Below are 21,685 nucleotides of genomic sequence, written 5' to 3'. Positions count from 1 at the left end.
TTCTGGCCACTGTTCTTTCTAGAACATAACATCCTAAGAAACTGAGTGCCTCGTTTCAATATTAAGCTCAGGGTTGGAACAATGGGGGTGACTCGACCATCACTGAAAGATCTGTCTGCTCCACAGTATCTCCCCTACTTGCCTATAGTCTAGACTATTATGGTTATCCTTTTTTTTTTTTTTTTAATAGATAAATGTGTTTCTCCTAATATAGTATAAAGCCAGTTACCTATTAAGAGATTAGTTTATCAGAGTATCTTGGAAAGTAGAGGGCCGGGTCTTGGGGGTGTATGTCACATACACTAGATAATATCATTTTGATTGATGCTGGGTTTGAGTAGTGCTGAAGCTGCTCACACCTTCATGTGCTTATGTGGCTTTAAGGGCTCAGCACAAGACTCCTGGGCTGACCCTGAGCCTGGGCATGCCTTCCCGGCAGTCCATGAGGCTGACAGGCTCTGCTGTGAACTCACATTGCTTAAAATGGACACATCTGCCCCTCTCCACGCCAGTTCTTGATTAATACTTCTCTGTATCAATGATACCACTATTCTCTCAGTCACCCAGATAAAATTTTGGAGTCAGTTTGCATTTTTTCCATTCCCAATACTTTCATATCTAAATTAGTGACCAAGTCCTTGGATTGTTTCTGCATCTCCAAAAGCAGTTCATCTCGACCCTTATCACCAGACACCTGGGCTGTCCTAAAGGTCTTTGTCTTTCTGACACTCATTATAATTAACAGCACTTAAGCATTTGCTATTTAAGCATATATTTCTCATCAGATCTTCATAACAACTTTGAGGCTGGTACTCCTATTATCCCTGTTTTATAGATGAAGAAACTGAGGCACCTAGAGGTTCTGTGATTTACCCAAGGTCACAGAGCTAGTAGGTGGAGGCTGTTACATATGCCAGACAGACTCCAGAGCCTGCTCAGCTAGTCCCACCTGCAGGTTTCTGCTGGTCAGTCTAACCTGTCTGTGAACATTAAAGCATTGATTTGATTGTTACTCTCCTGCCCAGAACCTTTCAGTGACTTTGAATTGTCTATTGCAAAAGTATAGATAGCAGTTAATATGTAACAAGAATTCACATGGCAGTACTTTCCCAGCGCTCCCTGTGCCAGGTGTAACTCATTACACTGTCCTGCTCTGTCTGCTCACCAGGTGTGCCTGCCTGAAACCCCCCATTAAGGCTTTCATCTTCAGGCCATGGTGTCTGGGAAGCTTTATCAGTCCACCAGGTGGAATTTTGTATTCATCTGAACTCACATTTTACTTATTGCACGTATATGGCATTTATCTTTAACTGCCTTTTATTGAAGTTGTTGTTGTTATTATTATTGCATCGCTTATCTAAATTATAGGCTTCTCAAGGACAGAGAGTGCAGATCATGCTTTTTCTAGTTTTGGACTCAGTTAAATATTGAATGAATGTATGATTAATCATAATAATGATGGCTGATATTAATCATTTGATATCTTCAGGAGGAAGGTTGCTAAGAGAGAATCTAGATGAATAGTTTTATTATTTTATATAATCCTCCTGAAAGATGTTTTTGAAACTTTACTAAAAAGCAGTATGTGTCAAGTCAGGGACAGTTTCACCAGCGTTGACCTTGTTGCTTTTATCTAAATGCATGTTCTTACGAGGATAGCTTCCCTTCTAGCAAGTAACTCCCTGGGGACCCAAGAGCATTAAAGATGCAAGTGAAGTCAACCTGCTAAATTCCTCTCTTGTAACTTCCCTGTCTGTTCTCAAAGGTGCTCCAATAGGACAGAATAAAAGGAAGACATGTTACACTCTTTAAAACAGAGATCTTGAAATAAACCCACCAACATAATCTACAAGTGTAAAGGTCTATATTTTTTCTATAGGTTCTTATTTTTAAGTTCTCATGAATATAACTTCAAAGTTTAAAATTAATGGAAGTATGTGTTTTTTAGCAGTCATTTAATAATTGACAACAATTTCATAGAACAATTTCATAGAATTCTTAAGAGTTCAGAGTACTGCGTGTTTAATTATGTCAGAATGATGAAATGATATGCCTAGCAGATTGGTGCAGGCAGGAAATAAACCCAGTTTAAAATTTTCTGGAGATTTTAACAGGTGACAAATTCTTTGAAGTAATTAATTTTATCCCTTTTTTTCATAGTAAAGACTTTGGGGAAAATTTTTGAAACTATAGTGTAATTTCCAGGTATCTTTCACCTTTTTTGTTATTCCACTAGTTACCATTGGGTGGTGATAAATGGCCATATCAGAAACAAAATAGGCAAAAAGAGAAATCTGTACTATCAAGACTCTAAAAGCTAATTTTTCCCAGGAAGTTTGCATTTTCTATATTGAAACATTTTTGGTTATTAATACACAGTTAATTTTCTTCAACATCTTATCAAGTGTACATCTGCATCTTATCTACCTTTTAAAAAATATTAATGCTGCTTTATCATTTTTTAGGGTCATAGTATAGAATCTGTTAACAGCCATTGACCCCCTTCCCAGAAAGATCTGCATGTGGCTTCGCCTGAAGCCTGTCATGAGTCCAGGTCCAGACGCCCACCTGGTTTTCTAGTAACGGGTAACTGAAAATTCACCCCTCATCTTCCAGTAGACCTAATTTTGTGGACTATAGTTGATGTTTCATCCGAAATGCTTGTGGCACCTGCTTTGATAATACGAGTTTTCTCAGGAGATTGTGTGTCCTAAAGGTGTGACTGCAAGATAAAACCCACTGGGTGTGCCAGCACCACCCACGTCATCATCAGTGACTCTCCCACGGCCCGGCAGGTGCCAGGCACGGAGCAGGAAGATGGGGTCCTGCCCTGCGGGTTCTGGTCCAGTTCTCACCACTCCCTGCTGTCGTGTTACAGCTACTCAGTATATGCAAAATCAGAACTTGTAAAGTGCATCTCCCCCTTTTGGATGTCCACTACAGTCTTGGGAAGAATTGTATTAGTTACTTTCCTTTCCCTCTACTCTTTTAGTCTAATCTTCTAAGACTGAGTGTATATGTACATATATATATATATATATATAGATTTTGGGGGGGGGCCAATTCATAATTTTATCAGCATACTTTAACACTCCTCAACAAACTAAGTGGGTAAAAATTAGTAAGTTTGAGTAATATATATGTATTAGATGTTTAGCCTTCTGGAAAAGTAAACATGACTCTTGAACACAGGTGGATCGTTTATTAAAAAAATAAATCCCCAAACTTAGAAATTCTCCAGCTGTGGTGGAGGCTGGGATGCCCTGCCCAGAATCACCTTCAGGAATGAGGAGGGTATTCTCCCTGCCCTGGGAGCCCTGCCCGCAGACAGCATGCAGCATCAGCCCCTCAGGGATCGCCCCACCGCAGAGTCCAAAGCTCGCCCCTCCTGGGCAGCCTGCATAAGACTCAGTATATTTTCTCATCTGCCCTTCAAATACTTAATTTTTTTAGTCTAAAAATACTTTCAAGCATCATATTGACTAGATTCAACTAGCCCACTGTTCTCTGACTCACTTAAAGAAGAGATCTTTGGGGGGATTTGAGAGGATTCTGCACTTCCTAATGTTGTTAACTTCAGAGATTATATAAAAAGTTATATAACCTAGACATAAAATAGAGCTCTAGAAGTTATATAAACCTTAAAGCAAAGAAACACTATAAAACCAAAAGGATAATCTTTTGGTTTATTAAATATTATCAAATTAAATATCTATCAAAATAGAATTTACTTATTTATAGTATGTTATATATTATACGTTTATGACAAACAATATATTCAATATTCATTTTAATACTTTTAATGTCTTATTAAATTATAAGTCAACTATATATGTTGATTTGCCATCTTTATAGACTGTCTCTTAAATTAGTTGTGAAATATTCCTGTAAATGCCTTTAAATAACTTTTACTCCTCCCACATGTAGCGTAAAAGAGCAGTGGACCTGAATGTTAAAATCTTGGATTTGAGTAGTACATTTCTTATGGGAACCAACTCTCCCAACAAGATTGAGAAGCGTCTTTTACCAGCACACATTCATCGTAACTTTACACTCACTGGAGATCATGTGGTAATTGATGGTCTGCATGCAGAAGCACCAGATGACTTGGTATGTGTGTTCTGTTCTCTGTATAGTTCAGGTCCCATCTGTGTGTCACTGCTGTTTTAACCAAAATTCAGTGATATTATAATCATACCTTTAAAGATATTTTAGTGTTACTAAGCCCTAAAAATTTAACTGTGGGATTATTAAGTCCATAAATGCTTTGAAAGATGAAAATGGTTTAATTATTCATGTCTCATAAAGAACACCTCATTTTTATTTTATTTATTTATTTATTTATTTATTTATTTTGTCCCCAAAGCCCCAGCAGATAGTTGTATGTCATAGTCGCACATCCTTCTAGTTGCTGTATGTGGGACGCGGCCTCAGCACGACCAGAGAAGCGGTGCATTGGTGCGCGCCCGGGATCTGAACCCGGGCCGCCAGCAGCGGAGCACCACGCACTTAACCGCTAAGCCACGGGGCCGGCCCTCCTCATTTTTAAAGTATGATAAATAGCAGCAATAATTGACAGTCTGGACTACTCAGATTTTAATGCGTGTAGTCTTCTCTTCATCCAGTTGGAGGTGCTTTATGGCACCTTTATACCTTCTGGCACATGCACTGGGTATAATCTTGTCCCACCATACCCTACAACAGAGAACTCCAGTCAAGTATGTTGTTGTATCCCATACTAGTTTATGAATCTAAGAGCTTTATGTACCTTGTGTAAACCATCATTTTATTTCTAAGGCAATGATCACCTGCAGAATAAAGTGGTGAGAGTTAGCCTATATTATTATTGCATAGGACTTCTTATCATGGTATTTATATCTTTCACCATTTACTTTTTAAATATAGGTGCGAGAAGCCGCTTATAAAATCTTTCTTTATCCCAATGCTAATCAGTTGAAATGTTTAGAAGAATTGCTCAGCAACAGAGATCTTCTGGCAAAGTTAGTAGGATATTCCACATATTCCCACAGAGCTCTCCAAGGAACAATAGCTAAAAATCCAGGTAAGCTTGTTGCTCCAACTTTTAAGGGCAAAATAGGATTTTTATGGAACTGACCTTCTGATTTTAAATATTATAAATGTGTTCTATTTTTACTATGCTCAGAGAACCATTTATTGCAATTTTCTACCTCTTTATATTTTTAAATAGAACTGATAATTTGGAATATATTCTGTCCACCCAAGCTATTTTATTTCATGTACATGTTGAGAGTAAGTCATACTTAAATTTTCATTGATGCTAATTTAAATTACTTTCATTTTAATGCAACTAGTTTCTATGCTCAATCTGACCAAAATGGTTAGAATTAGTGTGAGAGAGGATGAAAGATCAATATTTCTGCTGAAATCAGGGTTAAATATAGGCTAGGTCATATAAATACACATAGTTCCATAAACCTTCTCTTTCAGAGAGAAGTGCACTGCTTGGGAAGGTTTCTGCAAGGTGGGGGGAAAAAGCATCTTTCCTTGGATTTGTGATGTTTGCATTGTGCTCTGTTGAGTTCTTTATGATTTATAATGTATAAGAGAAAATGTTATACAATAATATAAACGCATGTAGTAAGTTTTTTGAAGGCGTTTGTTAAATTACAGTTATAGTTTAGAGTCAGGAGCAGGGTGATTGTGATGGTAGAGCTGTTCAGATTCAAGATATATTTTAGAGGTTGAAGTTACAAGCCTTGGTGGTAGGTTGAGAGGGAGGAGGAGACAGAGTGATGGACACCCTTGGTTTCTGGTTGTGCATCTGGATGGACATGCCTTTCACAGATGGGGGAGCGCTGGAAATGAGCTCTGCATGGAGGAAGATCACATCTTTTATTCTCTCCTGTCTTTATTTCTTCCATGTTTATCCTTTCTCTCTCTAGTATGTTCCTGTCTTCTCCAAAGTTTTCTAAAATCCACCTTATCTTATTTCTCACTCTTTTGTCAACAACCGTTTCCTTTGACCTGTCAAGGCTCTCTATTAAACCGTAGGCACATCACACTCGTTCCTTTGCTCATGTTGTTTCCTGCACAGGGAAGAGCTCCCCCTTCCCAATCTGTTTGTTAAAATCCTATACAATGTTTCAGAGCTCTGCTCAAAACCCACCTCTTTCAGGAAGCCTGTTAAACTCTTGCATTTCCCTTGGGCTCCCTTGTCTCTGAACCCTTTTAGTACTTACAATTTGTTTCACGCAATTTAGCTCCTAAATAGATATTATATTTTATATATGTAATATATATCTGTTATAAAAACATTTTGTATGTTATTCTGTAATCACTGTTGTCAGCAGATTGATATAATAATATATTATTATTTTACATATATTTTTAATATACATAAAATATATATATATAGACAAAACAATGCCATAGGATTTTAGGAGTTCGTGAAGCTTATCAGATGCTTATGTGGCTGTTGAAGGTTTTGTGAGGGAAGAGAAACTTGAGATGCACAGGGAAGGAATAGTGAGCTTTCAGCAGAGAGAAGGAAGGTAAGGAAGGGGATAGACAAAAGTCAAAGGTCAGGTGGGCATTCATGGGACAGGGGAATTAGAAATAATTTTCCACTGAGGTGTTTATTTGCTTTCAGGGAGTTTCAAACTCATTTTTTTTTTTTTGCTGAGAAAGATTCACCTGAGCTAACATCTGTTGCCAATCTTCCTCTTTCTTTTTGGCTTGAGGAAGATTAGCCCTGAGCTAACATCTGTGCCAGGCTTCCTCTATTTTGTATGTGGATCGCTGCCACAGCATGGCTGATGAGTGGTGTAGGTCCGTGCCTGGGATCCGAACCCATGAACTCCGGGCCGCCGAAGCAGAGCATGCTGAGTGAAACCACTACACCATGGGGCCAGCCCCAAACTCACTCTTTTTAATATGACATTTTCCGGATGGATTAATTGAGGTAGATTTTTCATATATAAGATACTTGACAAACAAAATGGGTGAAAAGTTAGTAAAAAATAGTTATTTAGAAATAAAAAGCATACTCAGAGATTTATAAAAACAGCTGTCATTTGTTCTTTATGGCAGCTGGTATGATATCCTGAAATAAGATTTTTTTTTTTTTTTCTGGTAAGGAAGGTTAGCACTGAGCTAACATCTGTTGCCAATCCTCTTTTTGCTGAAGAAGATTGGCCCTGGGTTAATGTCCATGCCCATCTTCCTCTACTTTATATGTGGGACGCCTGCCACAGCGTGGCTTGATAAGTGGTGTGTGTGTCCACGTCCATGATCCGAACCTGCAGACCCTGGGCCGCCAGAGCCGAGCATGCGAACAGTTTGTTTCTAAACTTCCTAATACCGTCTAACATGGAACATGAGGCAATGTTTTTAGGATGACTATATACGATGCTTGTTAAGTGTTGGCAGTGGCAAGAAGCCTCATGGTTTCTTGGTTTAGGTTGACCTCCATCCTTTTCTCAGCCTTTTATTTTACTCAGAAAGGAGACAACTTAAATTGAACAGGGCAAGAAACTTAAAACCATATAAAAGATCATCTGGAAAATATAAAAACAGTGTTTGTGGCAAACTCTAAAATACATATGAGAGCTCTATACATATAAATCAATGGCAAAAAGTGCTAAATTCAAAAGTACACGTGAAAAATTTCCTATCATGGGAAATAATGGTAATTCCAGTAAGTTGCCTTTATGGGTTTTTAAAATATAATGACTTACAGCTGAAGTATTTTAAGTACTTAAAAAAATTCTAACAGAGCTTAAATTTTTAGTGTTCTAATTTTGCAATATTTTCTTTTGGTATTGATCCTGAATAGATTATTCTGCAGCTGTATATAAAAATAAAATAGTTACCCAGGAAAACACTGATTTTTAAAATCTAATTTTCAGTGAATCATACTTCTAAATTGTACTGATTTTTATGAACAAATGAGAGTCTAGCTGTCTCTTTAAAACTCATAAAAAATTAGACATGTCTAAGAAACTTATTTTTTTCTCTTACACATATGACAAGATAGAAACAGATTGAAATTTTGAATTCTTTTCTTTAGCCTCCCATTAACTCTACTCATTTTGGGGTATAATCTAAGGTTTTGGATTATTACTATGTCAGTTTAATTTGTTTTTCTGCTAAAGAGATCATCATCATCTAGAAATATTTATTATATGCCTAGTATATGTTAGCAACCCTGATTCCCTTTGAAAATCTTCATTTTAAGGGCATTATAGAATAGAGATCATGATCATCACGTTATAATTTTAACAGATATGTTCATTTTATTTTATGTAATTAAAGATATTTTCTTTTGGATTTCATTTTTAGAGACTGTCATGGAGTTCCTTGAGAAACTATCTGACAAACTTTCTGAAAGGTTAGTTTTTATTCTACTCTTCAGAGTATATGTCATTTAGTTTTTTTAAAAAAAGACTTGATTTATAAAAAATTAGGAAGTGATCTATTAAGAATATAAATGTTGGAATATTGGGTCACATCTGTGGACTGTTCAACCAGAGAATAAATTAACTATGAGGTACACTTTGAAGGCACGGACTTGTCTTCCTAAGGTGACAGTCTTGAAAACGTAGGCCGTCCCCCCCATTAACCAATTAATTTACTTTAGGTGATCTGTAATTAAAAAATGTTTCCAAACTTTTTTGGAATTATATATTTTACCTTGTACCATCAATTTTATAACAAGTTCATAAAGTAGTATTTCTCTTCTTTTGGCCTAAGTATAGGCGGCTCATGGATGTGGTAAATTATCTGTGTTTTTGATTTGAAGAGTGCTCTGCCTCTGCCTTTGTAACTTCAAGCTGCAGTGTTTCCCTCTCTATAGTGCATCCCTGTGTCATGTTCCCGCCTTTCCTGTCCCGCTGCCCCTCTCTTGGACCCTGTCACTGTCCTTCACTCGTACTCTGTAGAGCTTTGCTGAGGGCAGTGCGCCTGTCGCCTTCTGACGCCTAGGATTCCGGGAGGAGGCATGTCGTGGCTTGTGAAAGAGGGTGATGTTCTCGTTTCTTTCTTACAGTGCTGTCTAAAATTTCATGCCTTTTTGACTATACCAACATGTTAAATTTTAGCTCAAATTTCCATTTTCTATTATAAACTCATGCCTTAGAACCCAGTCCTCTCTAATTTGGATTATATTTATAAATTCTAAAATTTTCTTTTAACCTAATGAACCATTGTGGCTTTGATGTAATAAAGAGGAAGTGTTAATTATGCAATTATTTGAGAATTTATTCTTAGTTAAGTGTTAGTATTCTTTCTTCACGTGTGTGTAGCGTTGTTATAGATTATATTTTGAGCAAACATCTTTAGATTTTTATAATTATAAATACAAGTTAATTCTAACAGAAATTTCATATTCTACAAATATTAAGCACATATTTGATTATTGCCCACTAGAGTTTTTCTGTAGGGGAAGAATTATGAATAGCAGTCTTAATATATTCTTTGTTAATATTCTTTTATAGAATGTAAAACATTAGTCTCTTACCTTTTTAAGGTATAGCAAAGAGTAGTGATGTAAAGTTTGCTGATTAATGCTTTGCATGTTTCTGTAACATTGGTAGTTTTTCCAAGCTTTGATACTTTCAAGACACATGTGTGCTGAGATGCTTTGTAAGGTCAAAATTGCAGTAATTTATTGATGTATATACTGCTGTCTTCTAACACATGTAAAATTTGGATTAATGTTGGTTTACTTTTGCACTACAAATTACTTCTAATTTTATCATGAATATTGGAAAGTAGCATAAGCAAACTAGTTTTTTTTTTAATAATGTAATCATTAAAATTTTGTCCTAGCAATTAACGATGAACCTGTTTTACAGAACTATAAAAGATTTTGAGATGATACGAGGGATGAAAATGAAACTAAATCCTCAAAATTCTGTAAGTGACAATGTTGGAATATTTTTATTATATACAGTCTATCAGCTGAGGTCATTATGGTTTTTTTTAGCTTTTTTTTTTTTTGGTGTGTGAGGAAGATCAGCCCCGAGCTAACATCTGCCAATCCTCCTCTTTTTGCTGAGGAAGACTGGCCCTGGGCTAACATCTGTGCCCGTCTTCCTCCACTTTATATGGGACACCGCCACAGCATGGCCTGACAAGCAGTGTGTCGGTGCACGCCAAGGATCCGAACCCGGGCCACCAGCAGCAGGGCGCACGCACTTAACCGCTACGCCACGGGGCCGGCCCCTGTGGTCATTATCTTTTGACTCTAGAACTTTCTTATGCTGAAGGTGAATATAGTTCTGTTTCTGATTCGTAATCTTGTTTCTGATCCTTGGTTTTGGTGAATAAAGTATTGAAATATTTCATATGTCCAAGTCTGACATTTCCAGGAAGTCCAGTATTTTTGTTGGTTAGTTGACACAATACGCACACACACCTATTAGTGTATATTAACACAATCTGTGTTAATATATACTCATGCAAAGGCTGCTTCCGTTCTATAGAAAGTTGGCTTCTTAATTTGAAGCAGGCTTTAAGGAGGCTCAGTGGAGGATTCATCTGGCAGGTGGTAATTTTAACCATCAGTGTTAACATTGCTTTTACTTATTCGTTTGCTAATTTATGAAGCTCAATTAAGTAGATCGATATTGACCGACAGAGTACACCCCATCCTAAAAACGTAAATGGTTTTTCAATCATAAGATCAAGTGATTACTTGATCTTACTGTACAGACTAAATGTCCTGTGGCCAAAGTGCTACCCAGGTGATTGGGGTGCCCTGAAAAGTGTTGAGATTCCAGGTATCGAGACCCTGGTTCTCCTTTAGTTCAAGGGCGCTACAGGATTGCTGGGGTTGTCTACAGCATTCTTCTGTAGGTGCTGTTCTTGGTATTTCTTGATTTGGTGGTGGTTGCCAGAGCCTTAGTCATAGGGAAGATTTAGGGGAAATGAGCCTTGCAGATTTAGAAGCTATTTACTAGCTTCCCAGATACAACCAATAAGAAATACAGTAGTTCCCCCTTATCTGCGATTTTGCTTTCTGCAGTTTCAGTTACCCACAGTCAACCAAAGTCCGAAAATATTAAATGGAAAATTCCAGAAATAAACAATTCATAAGTTTTAAATTGCAAGCTGTTCTGAGTAGCGTGATGAAATCTCTCGCTATCTGGCTCCATCCTGCCTGGGACGTGAATCATGCCTTTGTCCCGAGTATCCATGCTGTACACACTACCTGCCCATTAGTCACTTAGTAGCCGCCTCGGTTATCAGGTGGATTGTCGTGGTATCGCAGAGTTTGTGTTTTTGAGTAACACCTATTTTACTTAATAATGGCTCCAAAGTGCAAGAGTAGTGATGCTGGCAATTCAGACATGCCAAAGAGAAGCTGTAAAGTGCTTCCTTTAAGTGAAAAGGTAAAAGTTCTCAACTTAATAAGGAAAGAAAAAAAATCATATGCTGAGGTTGCTGAGATCTATGGTAACTTCTATTATAATATATTGCTATAATTATTCACTTTATTATTAGTTATTGTTGTTAATTTCTTACTGTGCCTAATTTATAAATTAAACTTTATCATAGGTATGTATGTATAGAAAAAAAGATAGTATATATAGGGTTCGGTACTATCTGCAGTTTCAGGCATCCACTGGGTATCTTGGAATGTATCCTCCGTGGATAAGGGGAGATAAGGGGGATGCTGTAGATTAATCCTCTCAAATTCACCAGTTTGTAGAGTAGCATGTCAATTTGTTAACTTTTGGTTGAAGCTGTATCTGGCAAAGTAACTAGGATTAGTCATCTGCACACTTGGGCTTGGTGGGAAGGTCCACTTAGGAAACTAAATAATAAATCAGAATTTAGTTTGGTGAATATAGAAACAGAAAAAATAAAATGTGTTGCCAAAAGCTAATTCATTAAAAAGCTAATATGACTTGAAACTATCCTCCCTGGACATATAGCTTATTGATTATTTTGTATAGCTTGTTGTTATTCTACAGGTATTTGTGAAGTGCCCGATCTTCTTATGAAGTCCCTGTTTTGGTGAATGGTATTACCATTCACCCTGCTACCCTAGCCAGACCCTGGACTAACTCTAGACCTGGTTCTCAAAATGTGTTCCCTGGACCAGAAGCCGTAGCATCACCTAGGAACTGTTAGAAATACAAACTCTCGAGCTCCCCATGAGACTCACTGTATCTCGAGCCCCACAAACTGTGATGATTCCACAAGCCCCCCAGGTGACTTATCTGCCCTCCCATATAATCAGCTATCAGGTCCTGTGGATTCTACCTTCCTGAGCACTCTTCCTGAGGAGTGTTCTCTGCTCTCCATGCCCAATGCCACAGCCCTGGTTGAGGTCATCATTACTCCTCATCCGGATTAGAGTTGTAGTTGCCCAACTGGTGTTCTAGCCTTGTCTTCTGCCTCCCTTCAAAGGCGTCCTGGGTTTGGACTGCTTAGCAATGTGCATAGCTCACTGTTGACGTAGATTAGGTACTCAGCACTTATTTTGAAGTATGAACGAATGAATGAATTGCCACCAAAGGGGTTTTTCTAAAAAGCAGATCTGATCTTGTTTAAAATTTTTCAAAGCCTCCCTGTGATTCTCAGATTTACCTTCCTATTTCTTAGCTTTTCCCACCAAGCCCTTCATAATTTTGCCCCTCCCTGCTTCTCCGGCCTTATCTTCTGCTGCCCCTGTAAGCCGAGTTTGTGTCCTTTGCTCCCTTCTAATACCTGTGTGATGCTCACGTGTTTTCTTCACTTTTTGCTTTGCTTTCCTTTCTTTCACTTTTTAAGTCTAATTGATATTTGTGTGCCAGCAACAGTGCTAGGTAGCTTCCAGTCCTTCACAAATACCATCCCTTTGCCCCTCTCTCGTCTGGATTGAGTGCTCGTGTTCTTCAAAACTCAACTCCGGCTTTGTCTTCTCCAAACATTTCCTGACCTTCCACTGTGACTTAAATGCCCTCATGGGCTCTGTTTCACATGGCACAACATCATAGATGTGACAAACTTCTCCGATTGTTGGGTCACTTGTCTTCCTACTGCCTAGACCATTATCAGCTCCTTGGTACAGGGATCACGTCCTATTTGTTTTTATTTCATTAGAGCCTGCACCCTGTCTGGTGAGTAGCAGATAGTAAATGATAATCTGTTGGAGGAAATGTATGCCAGGAACTGAACACTTAGGGGCTGGAGCTCCAGGGATGCTGTTCCTGCCCTTCAGGAGCTCATGGGGAGAAAGAAAGTAAACCTACAAGTATCTTACGCTTGTTACATTCTGTGATAAAAGTATGCACTATGAGAAAGAACACCTTGTTATTCGAGGAGATAATGTCTAAACTGAAATTTTAAAGGATAGTAGCTTCTATCCTTCATGGCTTCTATCCTTCATGGAGCTCTTACTCAATGCCAGGTATTCTGTTTAATAGTTTAAGTGCATTAAGCAATGCTATTTGGGAGATGCTGTTGATTGATTCAAGAGATAACTATTGAGGGACTACTGTGTACCAGGCTGTCTTCAGGTGTTAGGATATAATAGGAAAAATGCAAACAAAATCATTGCCTTCATGAAATTTACATTCTAGGGGAAGAAAACAGATAGTAAACACATGAAAAAAATAAATATGTGCTATGTCATATGGTGATAAGGGCTATAGGGGAAAATAATGCAGAGAAAAGGGGATGGAGGTTGGTATTTTATATGGATTGATCAGTGAAGACTTCTCTAGTAAGATGACACTTAAGCAGAGACTTGGAAGAAGTGAGGGAGTACACCATGCAGATACTGTAGGGAAGAGCATTCTAAGCAGAGAACAGCAGATGCAAAGGCCTGAGACAGGAGCCTGCCCATTGTGATCAAGGAACAATGAGGAGACCAGTGTGGCCAGTATGGAGTGAGTGAGGAGAAGTCACAGGAGGTGGGCTCAGAGGTACAGTGGGACAAGATCAGATCACGTAGAAGGAAAACAGGAAAGCATCGGCGAGCAGAAGTATCTTTTCCAAGTCGTACCACTAGTGTGGATTGAGAACTTGAACTCAGGCAGGCTGACTTCACAGCCTGGTCTCTTAACCACTGGCCTGTCACCTGGACAGTTTGTGGGGAGGATGATCCATTCAGGTGTTCAAGCTTTCCTTTCTTTCAGTATCCTGTACCAGTTGTCAAAAACAACTATTATTACAATACTTCTTTAAGGCATATTTTCTTTGCCAAGATTAGAGTTAATTCTGCTTTAGTTACATTTTAAATTGTTGCTTTCATTTTGGGATCCACCCTAAGCTTCTTGCTTAGATTTAGAAAGAACTCTAATCTTACCTTTAGTGCCCTAGTCTTACCTGCAGTATGTTTCATGGATTAAGACATTGGTTACATTTTGGGAAAAATTTCAGCATGGCTGATTTAATCCATTAATGTTGACTTTTATTAGTTTACATTTTAGAATGACATTTGTTTACCTTTTCCCCAAATCCTGGGATTATGCCTCATTTATACCTCTCTACTCATAGATTCCAGGGAAGTCAAAATAAAGAGGCAGGTATTTTCTGCCAAGTCATGAATCTTCAGGGTTTTTCTAAAAGTTTTCTGATACAATACCAAGTTTACATTTTATAAGCTGGCTACATTATTGATAAAAATTGTGAAATAGTCAGTAAGTTTCATAACAATGAATTATTCCGTTGTAGGAATTAATGCCTTGGGATCCCCCATACTACAGTGGTGTGATTCGTGCAGAGAGGTAAGTTTTATGAGAAATACTCATAGATGAGAAGGAAGAGGGAAACTAATATTTATTGAGCACTTTGCACATTAATTTTGTAGCTACTCTCCTCACTCACTTGCCCATATTGCAAACCTGTATCCCCTCAAATTCAGGCCCCCTGCTGGTGGGGTCAGCATCTGCCCACGTGTTTTTATCTGGATACAGAATCCTGCTTTACCCTGCCCCACAGTGTGCCTCTTCTTCTGTGGCTTATGTCATTTCCTTCTTCACAGCTTTTATCATATGTCAATTATACCTCAATTTAAAACAATTAGAAAAAACCCAAAACTTTTAAATATCTCCCCACGGTGCCTAGAGTCTGGTCCCTCTGCCTCTTTCCGTGTGTGGCTTCCAGGTTCTCCTACTAGACTGTGAGCATTTTGGCGCTTGGACTTTGCCAGAATCCTTGTAGTACCCATTTCTGGTCCAGGTTGGGTGCTTAGCAAATATTTGTTGAACCAATGAAGGAACAGAGTAGTATTGGGCATGGTGCAAAGTGATTTTCTTATGTTTTCTCATTTTTATTCGAACATGTTGTCAACACATTGTTGGCACTTCTGGAAGGATATAAATGAAATAAAGAGTTAGGGAACTTAAGTTGATTAAAGTACTCCTCTGGCTTCTGTCTTCTCCTTTGTTTATTATATTGTGGCAGAGTAGTAGATACTTTTTTTCCCCTAAATATACCTTATTTCTGTCATTTTTACATTTGTATGTAAACCTAAGAAATATGGAGGTCTGGGGCCAGCCCCATGGCTTAGCGGTGAGGTGCGCGTGCTCTGCTACTGGGAGCCCGGGTTCGGATCCCGGGCACGCACCGACGCACCACTTCTCCGGCCATGCTGAGGCCATGTCCCACATACAGCAACTAGAAGGATGTGCAACTATGATATACAACTATCTATTGGGGCTTTGGGGGGGGGGGAAGAAATATGGAGGTCTGTTTAAAGTGAACACATTTTAAAACATGTGTGTCCCAAGCAACTTTATATGCCCAATAGGAATTTTTAAAAATCTCAGAATCCTACCCTTTAGCAAATCATTAGCATTTTTCTGTTATAGTTCCTATTTGAGATATGCGTTTTAACTAAGAGTTAAGATTGGTTTGGATAATGGAAGAAAATGAATGCGTTATGTGTTTTTCCTCATTAAAGCATGTTGGCATATGTCATGATAATAATATATTCATTTGATTGGTATTCAGCTTTAAAGACGTTTTGTTACTATGCATTATTCAGGCATCAAGTAAAGGGTAGCAAGTACCTCATTAAAATTAGACTTTGTTTATTTTAATTATTTCTTTTGGTGTTTGTCCTAAAATCAGAAAACAATGACTGTATGTGTTCTTTCCCTCACTGGCAGGAGCAGGTGCCCTGAGATAGTGTGTGGAAGGGCTTGCTCACCTGGTTTTCGTTTATCTTCCTCTCTGGCTTCTCCGTTACCTCTCTCTTCCCAAAACCAGTCTTACGTATGAAGCATAATTGTCTCATAACCTTTAGGTAATAATACTTTGTCAGCTACTATTTTTATACATGTACCCCAAATTCAGCATCAGTCATCTTCTTTGTGGAAGCACATAAACTGTTATTCAAAATCTGTAATAATTTGATCATGAACAGTAAGTGCTTAGAATACATGTAGCTTAACATAAGATATTGTTTCACAGATGTGTTTTATGGTTGCAAAACTTCAGACCCTGCTCCCTATAGTTGCATAAAAAATAGAGTATCTCTTTTAAAGTTTTTTCAAAGAAAGGTTTGGCTTGGTTGCTTGGCCTGTTAAGACATAGCAAAAAGGAATACTAAATACTTTTTTTATTAATGCTTTCCATATTTATAATAAAGTATTTTATTTGATTTTTGATATTGGAAAAGTAATGTAAATTAGATGTATTTGTTTCTAATTTTTGCAACTGTGATTTTTATATGGTATTCCTCCATATCATGCCCTTTACCCCTTATTATTTTAATTAATGCCTTAGCCTTAAGTTTATGGTATTTTTGTCATTTAACTGTTTTCTGTAAGGATAGCACGCCCAAATGGTGGCTCTGTGGAAATTACATATGAAAATTTGAAGATTTGGAAAGATATGATCAATTGGAATTTAAAGAGTATGCTTTAATTAGGGATATGAGATCCCTGAGAAGTTTAGTAGTGATCTTAAGTCAAAGCTATTGAATAAAGAGTAGTGACTTCTCCATTTCTACCAAAAATACAACGCTGGAAAGTCTTGATGTTGCTGACTGACTCTGGAGTCAGTACCTACAGATCCTTGAGCCCCCGCATAGATTGTGAGTTCTCCTCCTCCACACCAACCACAGTAACGGACAGGGTCTGATTGTCCAAATCTGCCACTGGAAAGAATGGGAACACCTGAGGCTGTGTGGTGGGGTGGCCAGGTGCGTGTTCCCTGACTTCCGAGGTACCTGGGCAAGTCTTGGCTCCACCACCAAACCAGCTGTACACGGTATTTGGGAAGCTCCTTATCCTCTCCAAGCCTCTTAGCAAGGTTATCTGTAAAATGGGGGTTATAACAGTCCCTACCTCATAAGTCAGGATTAATGAGATCATGTTTGTGTTATTAGTACTAAAATAACATTATTATATGGAACTGGCCATCTGTGGACATTGTTCTAGAGAATAGTTCACTCTGAGAGATGATTTTTAAGTGTTCTCTAGAATCTTTTGAAGGAGTGGTAAATTCTCCCTTACAGCTTCTCTGAGAAAACACTTGTCTAAAATGTAGTAAATGTATCAAATTAGTTGTAGAATGCTCATCACAGAAGCTTGAATGACAGAGAAAGAATGTTGACACAGGGAAGTCCATCCTGCCAGTGCTGCCCAGCCTCCCTGTGTCCAGAGTGGAGGAACCCTCTGTCTGGCTGGCAGGACAGCTCACTTTTGGTCCCTTCCCTCTTCAAGGTCATGGGATCACTACTACCTTCAAAATAAAATTGGAGCTGTCACTCAAGGCCTTCTAGATCTGATCACAACCCACTTTGCTTTAACAAAAAATACGTACACACCCAGAGTTATTTGTTTTGGGTATAGCCTGCCCTTCTGGTTCTCTCCACCTCTCCTCTTCCTCTACAGTTTACGTCAGCCGCACTAAACTCTCTGCCCCCAGCCAGATCCCTTTCTGTCTCAGAGACAGAGCCTGTATCTGGTGGCCAGTCGTGTTCCCTTTGCCTTCCTTTGCTATCTTATCTGTGAAATTTTGCCAGGAGTCCTCGAAGCCTCCAGGTCTGTGCGAGCCTGTGCAGCTCCTGCCTCCACCATGCTTACAGCTTCCCTGCTGCAGTGACATTCTGGTTGTGTTCTTTGTGTCATATTGTTAAATGTGTCTTGTCAACCATATCTTCTTAAAGCTTTTAAGAACAAAGTTTGTCTTATTTGTTCTGTTTGCAGTTCAATGCGCAACACACACTCTGGCTCTCAGTGAATACGTATTAGTTGATAGCCATTGTTCAAGCCTCTGTCTGAACCAGTAATTGGAAATCCTTATTAAAAGCAATTCAGTGATACATTTTTTTTGTAAGGAGAATATCATATTTTTGTGAATAACGCTTTTCGTCTGTCAGATTTGTTGAAAGCAGGTGACCCTCTGGAGGTCTTTGTAATGCTCATTTGTTGACAGAGGTTTCCACCAGCCTTGTTGCTTCTTTGAGGAAGAGAGAAGTCACCAGCTATTCTGGGGACACAGTGTCGCCTACCTGATACCCACAAGGTGCTTTGGTTTATTTAGTTCAGGTTTCAACACTAGTTCATTTATTTGGCTATTAACTCAGTAAAAGGACCAGGAAAAGGGATGCAGAAGTGCTTCAGACGACATTGTAAGAATTGGGGCTCTTAAACATCTATTTTAAGTAGCTTAAAAGGCCGATGGTTGAGTTTTGGTTTGAGGTTCCGTGATCTTGACTGACAAGCGTAGGCAGAGAAGCGCAGGTAATGGATGAGAAAAGACAGGGCAAACAGAATAGTTTGGGTTTGAGGTTAGAAGAGTGGAACAGAGTGAAGATTTCTAAATCCTTGTTAAAGTCTCCTGCTTCCAATTAAAGACTTAAATGTGTGGTTTGACACGAAATGAAAAATAGAAGGGGCTTTCCTTGACTTGAGCTTTTCTTCAAGGTAACCCCGGGGACTTTCTTTGCTTTTATGTTAAATACTTCAGATTTATTTCAAGTTTCTTAAATGTCCACCTAAAGAAAAGAAAGGAACCTCTTAGAAGTAAGACAAGAAATTAATGTGTTTTAAAATTACTAAAGGTGAATCCCAGAGATAGTGGCAAAAGTGATGGGTGGTAAGTCCTAAAGAGCAGCTAATTTTTTCCTTTTTCAAGTTTCAGTGTTAGGTTCTTCATGGAAGAGTAAAAGTAATTCTTTAAATTATGTCAAGTATATATGAAATTATTTTATTTAAAATTAAATTTTATTTTTGAATAGGCAGTACATTTATATGGTTCAAAAAATGAAAACAACATTAAAAACTGTTCATCGAGAGATTTTGATCTCCTCCCTGCCCCTGCCTCCTAGAGGTAATCATTTTAAAATTATTTAATGTATTTTTCCAGTGTTTTGTTTTTGTTTTTAATGCTTGGGGACTTTCTTTTCTGCCAGTAATGAGTTTCAACGAATCATATTTCATCTATTTTGGTGCCAGTTTATATAGGGGAAGGGGAATTCAGTATTGTCTTTTCCTTGTTAGGGTATAGTCTCACCATCTAAGGAGCATTTGGGCGCTGGCCCGGTGGCACAAGTGGTTAAGTGTGCATGCTCTGCTTCGGTGGCCTAGGGTTCGCAGGTTCGGATCCCTGGTGCGCACTGACATGCTGCTTGTCAGGCCATGCTGTGGCGGCGTCCCGTATAAAGTGGAGGAAGATGGGCATGGATGTTAGCCCAGGGCCAATTTTCCTCAGTAAAAAAAAAAAAAAAAGAAAAAAAAGAGGAGGATTGGTATCAGAGGTTAGCTCAGGGCTGATCTTTCTCACACAAAAAAAAGAGCATTTGCATAATGACGTGGGAATGTTTTGTGTTTTAAACTATTCAGAAAACATTGGGCTTTCACAGAAGGATGGCATTGTGGTGTTTCAAGATAATAAGGACTTCTGTTTGATATGTGAAATTGTATACTTTATTTGTGAGTATATGTGCAGGGAGTTTGGTGCTTTTAATTTTTTTAAAAAATTAACTTTTATTATGAAAACTTTCAAAATAAACAGAAATAGAGTAATATAAGTAACCCTCATATATTCATCTCCCAGATTCAATAATTATCAAGATTTTGCCATATTGCTTCATTTATCTCTTTTTTCTTTTCTCCTTCCTTCTTGTTATTTGCTAAAGTATTTTAAAATAAATCCTAGACCTCATGTCATCTCACTCTTATATATTTATTATGTATCTCTAAAAACTATGGGTATTTTCTTACATAACCCCAATACTGTTATTACCTGATAAAGTTCACAGCAATTTGTTGGCTTCATCTACATTTGTATTTTCTTGATAGTATCAAATCTATTTTTCCCAGTTAGCTTGTTGGAACCAGAATCCAAACAAGGCTCACATATTTCATGTGGTTTTTCTGTCTCTAAGTCTGTTACTTAGAGCAGTTCTCTATACCTCATGCCCCTTCCCCACCTTCCACCTTTTTATGTTACCACCTTGTTGAAAAGACCAGGCTATTTGTCCTACAGAATTTCCAAACTTCTGGATTTCTCTGGTTGCTTGCTTCTGGTGTCATTTTGCTGGTTCCTCTATTCCTATAATTCTTGTAAGCTAGATATTACACCCCTCCCTCTCCCCTGCTCATTATTTTGGTTATTCTGTCTTACTGTAGTATTTCAGATATGGCTATTTAGCTTCATATATTGATATAATTTAGGAAGCTGAGTGAGAGACTGTCACGGCTGTCCTAAGATTTAGTTTGAGCCTCTGTCATGGGGGTTCTGTCACCTAGTGGCACATTTGTGTAATATTATCATCCTTTCTGTTAGGTCAGGCCTGCTGGTTCACTTTCCTACTTCTCTAGGGTGATGATGAAATTGTACTGTATTTGTTAACTTTAGGTTTAATTTATGTTAACTGCAATTTCCTGTGAACTGTGTAGCTAATCTTCTGCATTAAGGAGAATTACTCCCTGATTGGCTGGATCAGTTCTGCCTCCAGCGTCAGAAGTCAGGCTAGAACAGACTGGCAGCGGCTGACTCTTTGTAAAACAGAGAGGAAAAAAGATCTCCTTTATTTTCAGTACAGTATAATTACCTGAAAGGTAAACAGGCATCTGGTGTCATTCAGTTCTTTTATTGCTACCTTACCTTTATTTAACCAGATAAAACATAGCTCTCCTGTGGCTTTCAAGACTAAACATTTAAAAATGCCGTCCAACTACCACATTATAATCGTGCTTACACAATCACTCCTGATGCCAAAACATTCTACTTCATTTTCTTTTGATAAAGTTAAAAATAGTCCTCTGACAATTTTGTCTCATGTGCTGCTCTTTTCAAGCATGCGCTTCCCCTGGCCCACACGTGCCCTCGGGCGCCCTGTCTCATGCATCCTACAGCGAGCCTCTGTAAGCGTCACCGTTTGGTGCAGTGTTCTCTCATACGCTTGCTCTAACTTACTGAACAGAATAGGGTAAGACTGAAGCCTCTGTTTACCTGCAGTTTCAACCTGGATCGCTTGATTGTGCTTAATCGTGTTTTGTATTTTCACTAGGTTCAGTGCCGCGGTTTTTGGAAGTAATGTCCAAGTTCTTTCTTTACCTTAACTGCAGGTGCATCAGAAGTTGAAATATGTGACTCATAGAATGTGTTTCATAAACACAGTGATACATTGATTTTTTTAAAAAACTCAAATTACAACCAACGAAGACTTCTTCAGTTGAAAATCTCTCATTGACTAATATTTCTGTACTTATTTCAATGATAATTACTGTTCCTGATGAGGATTTTGAGA

The 21,685-nt window shown here is 38.3% G+C and overlaps 1 protein-coding gene across 2 annotated transcripts in view; it reads left to right on the top strand.

Moving 5' to 3' along the window:
* The window catches only part of MIPEP (mitochondrial intermediate peptidase), a 172,022-nt gene that overhangs the window by 17,669 nt on the left and 132,668 nt on the right, over positions 1–21,685 (top strand). For both annotated transcript variants that reach the window (XM_058547857.1, XM_058547856.1), the window contains exons 6-10: positions 3,928–4,110; positions 4,906–5,062; positions 8,323–8,371; positions 9,837–9,897; positions 14,650–14,702. In XM_058547857.1, the coding sequence (XP_058403840.1) occupies positions 3,928–4,110; positions 4,906–5,062; positions 8,323–8,371; positions 9,837–9,897; positions 14,650–14,702 (503 nt within the window). The remainder of the gene's footprint in view (positions 1–3,927; positions 4,111–4,905; positions 5,063–8,322; positions 8,372–9,836; positions 9,898–14,649; positions 14,703–21,685) is intronic.

This window comes from Diceros bicornis, chromosome 9 (genome assembly GCF_020826845.1).
Source record: "Diceros bicornis minor isolate mBicDic1 chromosome 9, mDicBic1.mat.cur, whole genome shotgun sequence".
In the NCBI taxonomy this organism is placed as follows: domain Eukaryota; kingdom Metazoa; phylum Chordata; class Mammalia; order Perissodactyla; family Rhinocerotidae; genus Diceros; species Diceros bicornis.
Note: the sequence above shows the minus strand (reverse complement) of the source record. Positions and strands in the feature narration are given on the sequence as shown.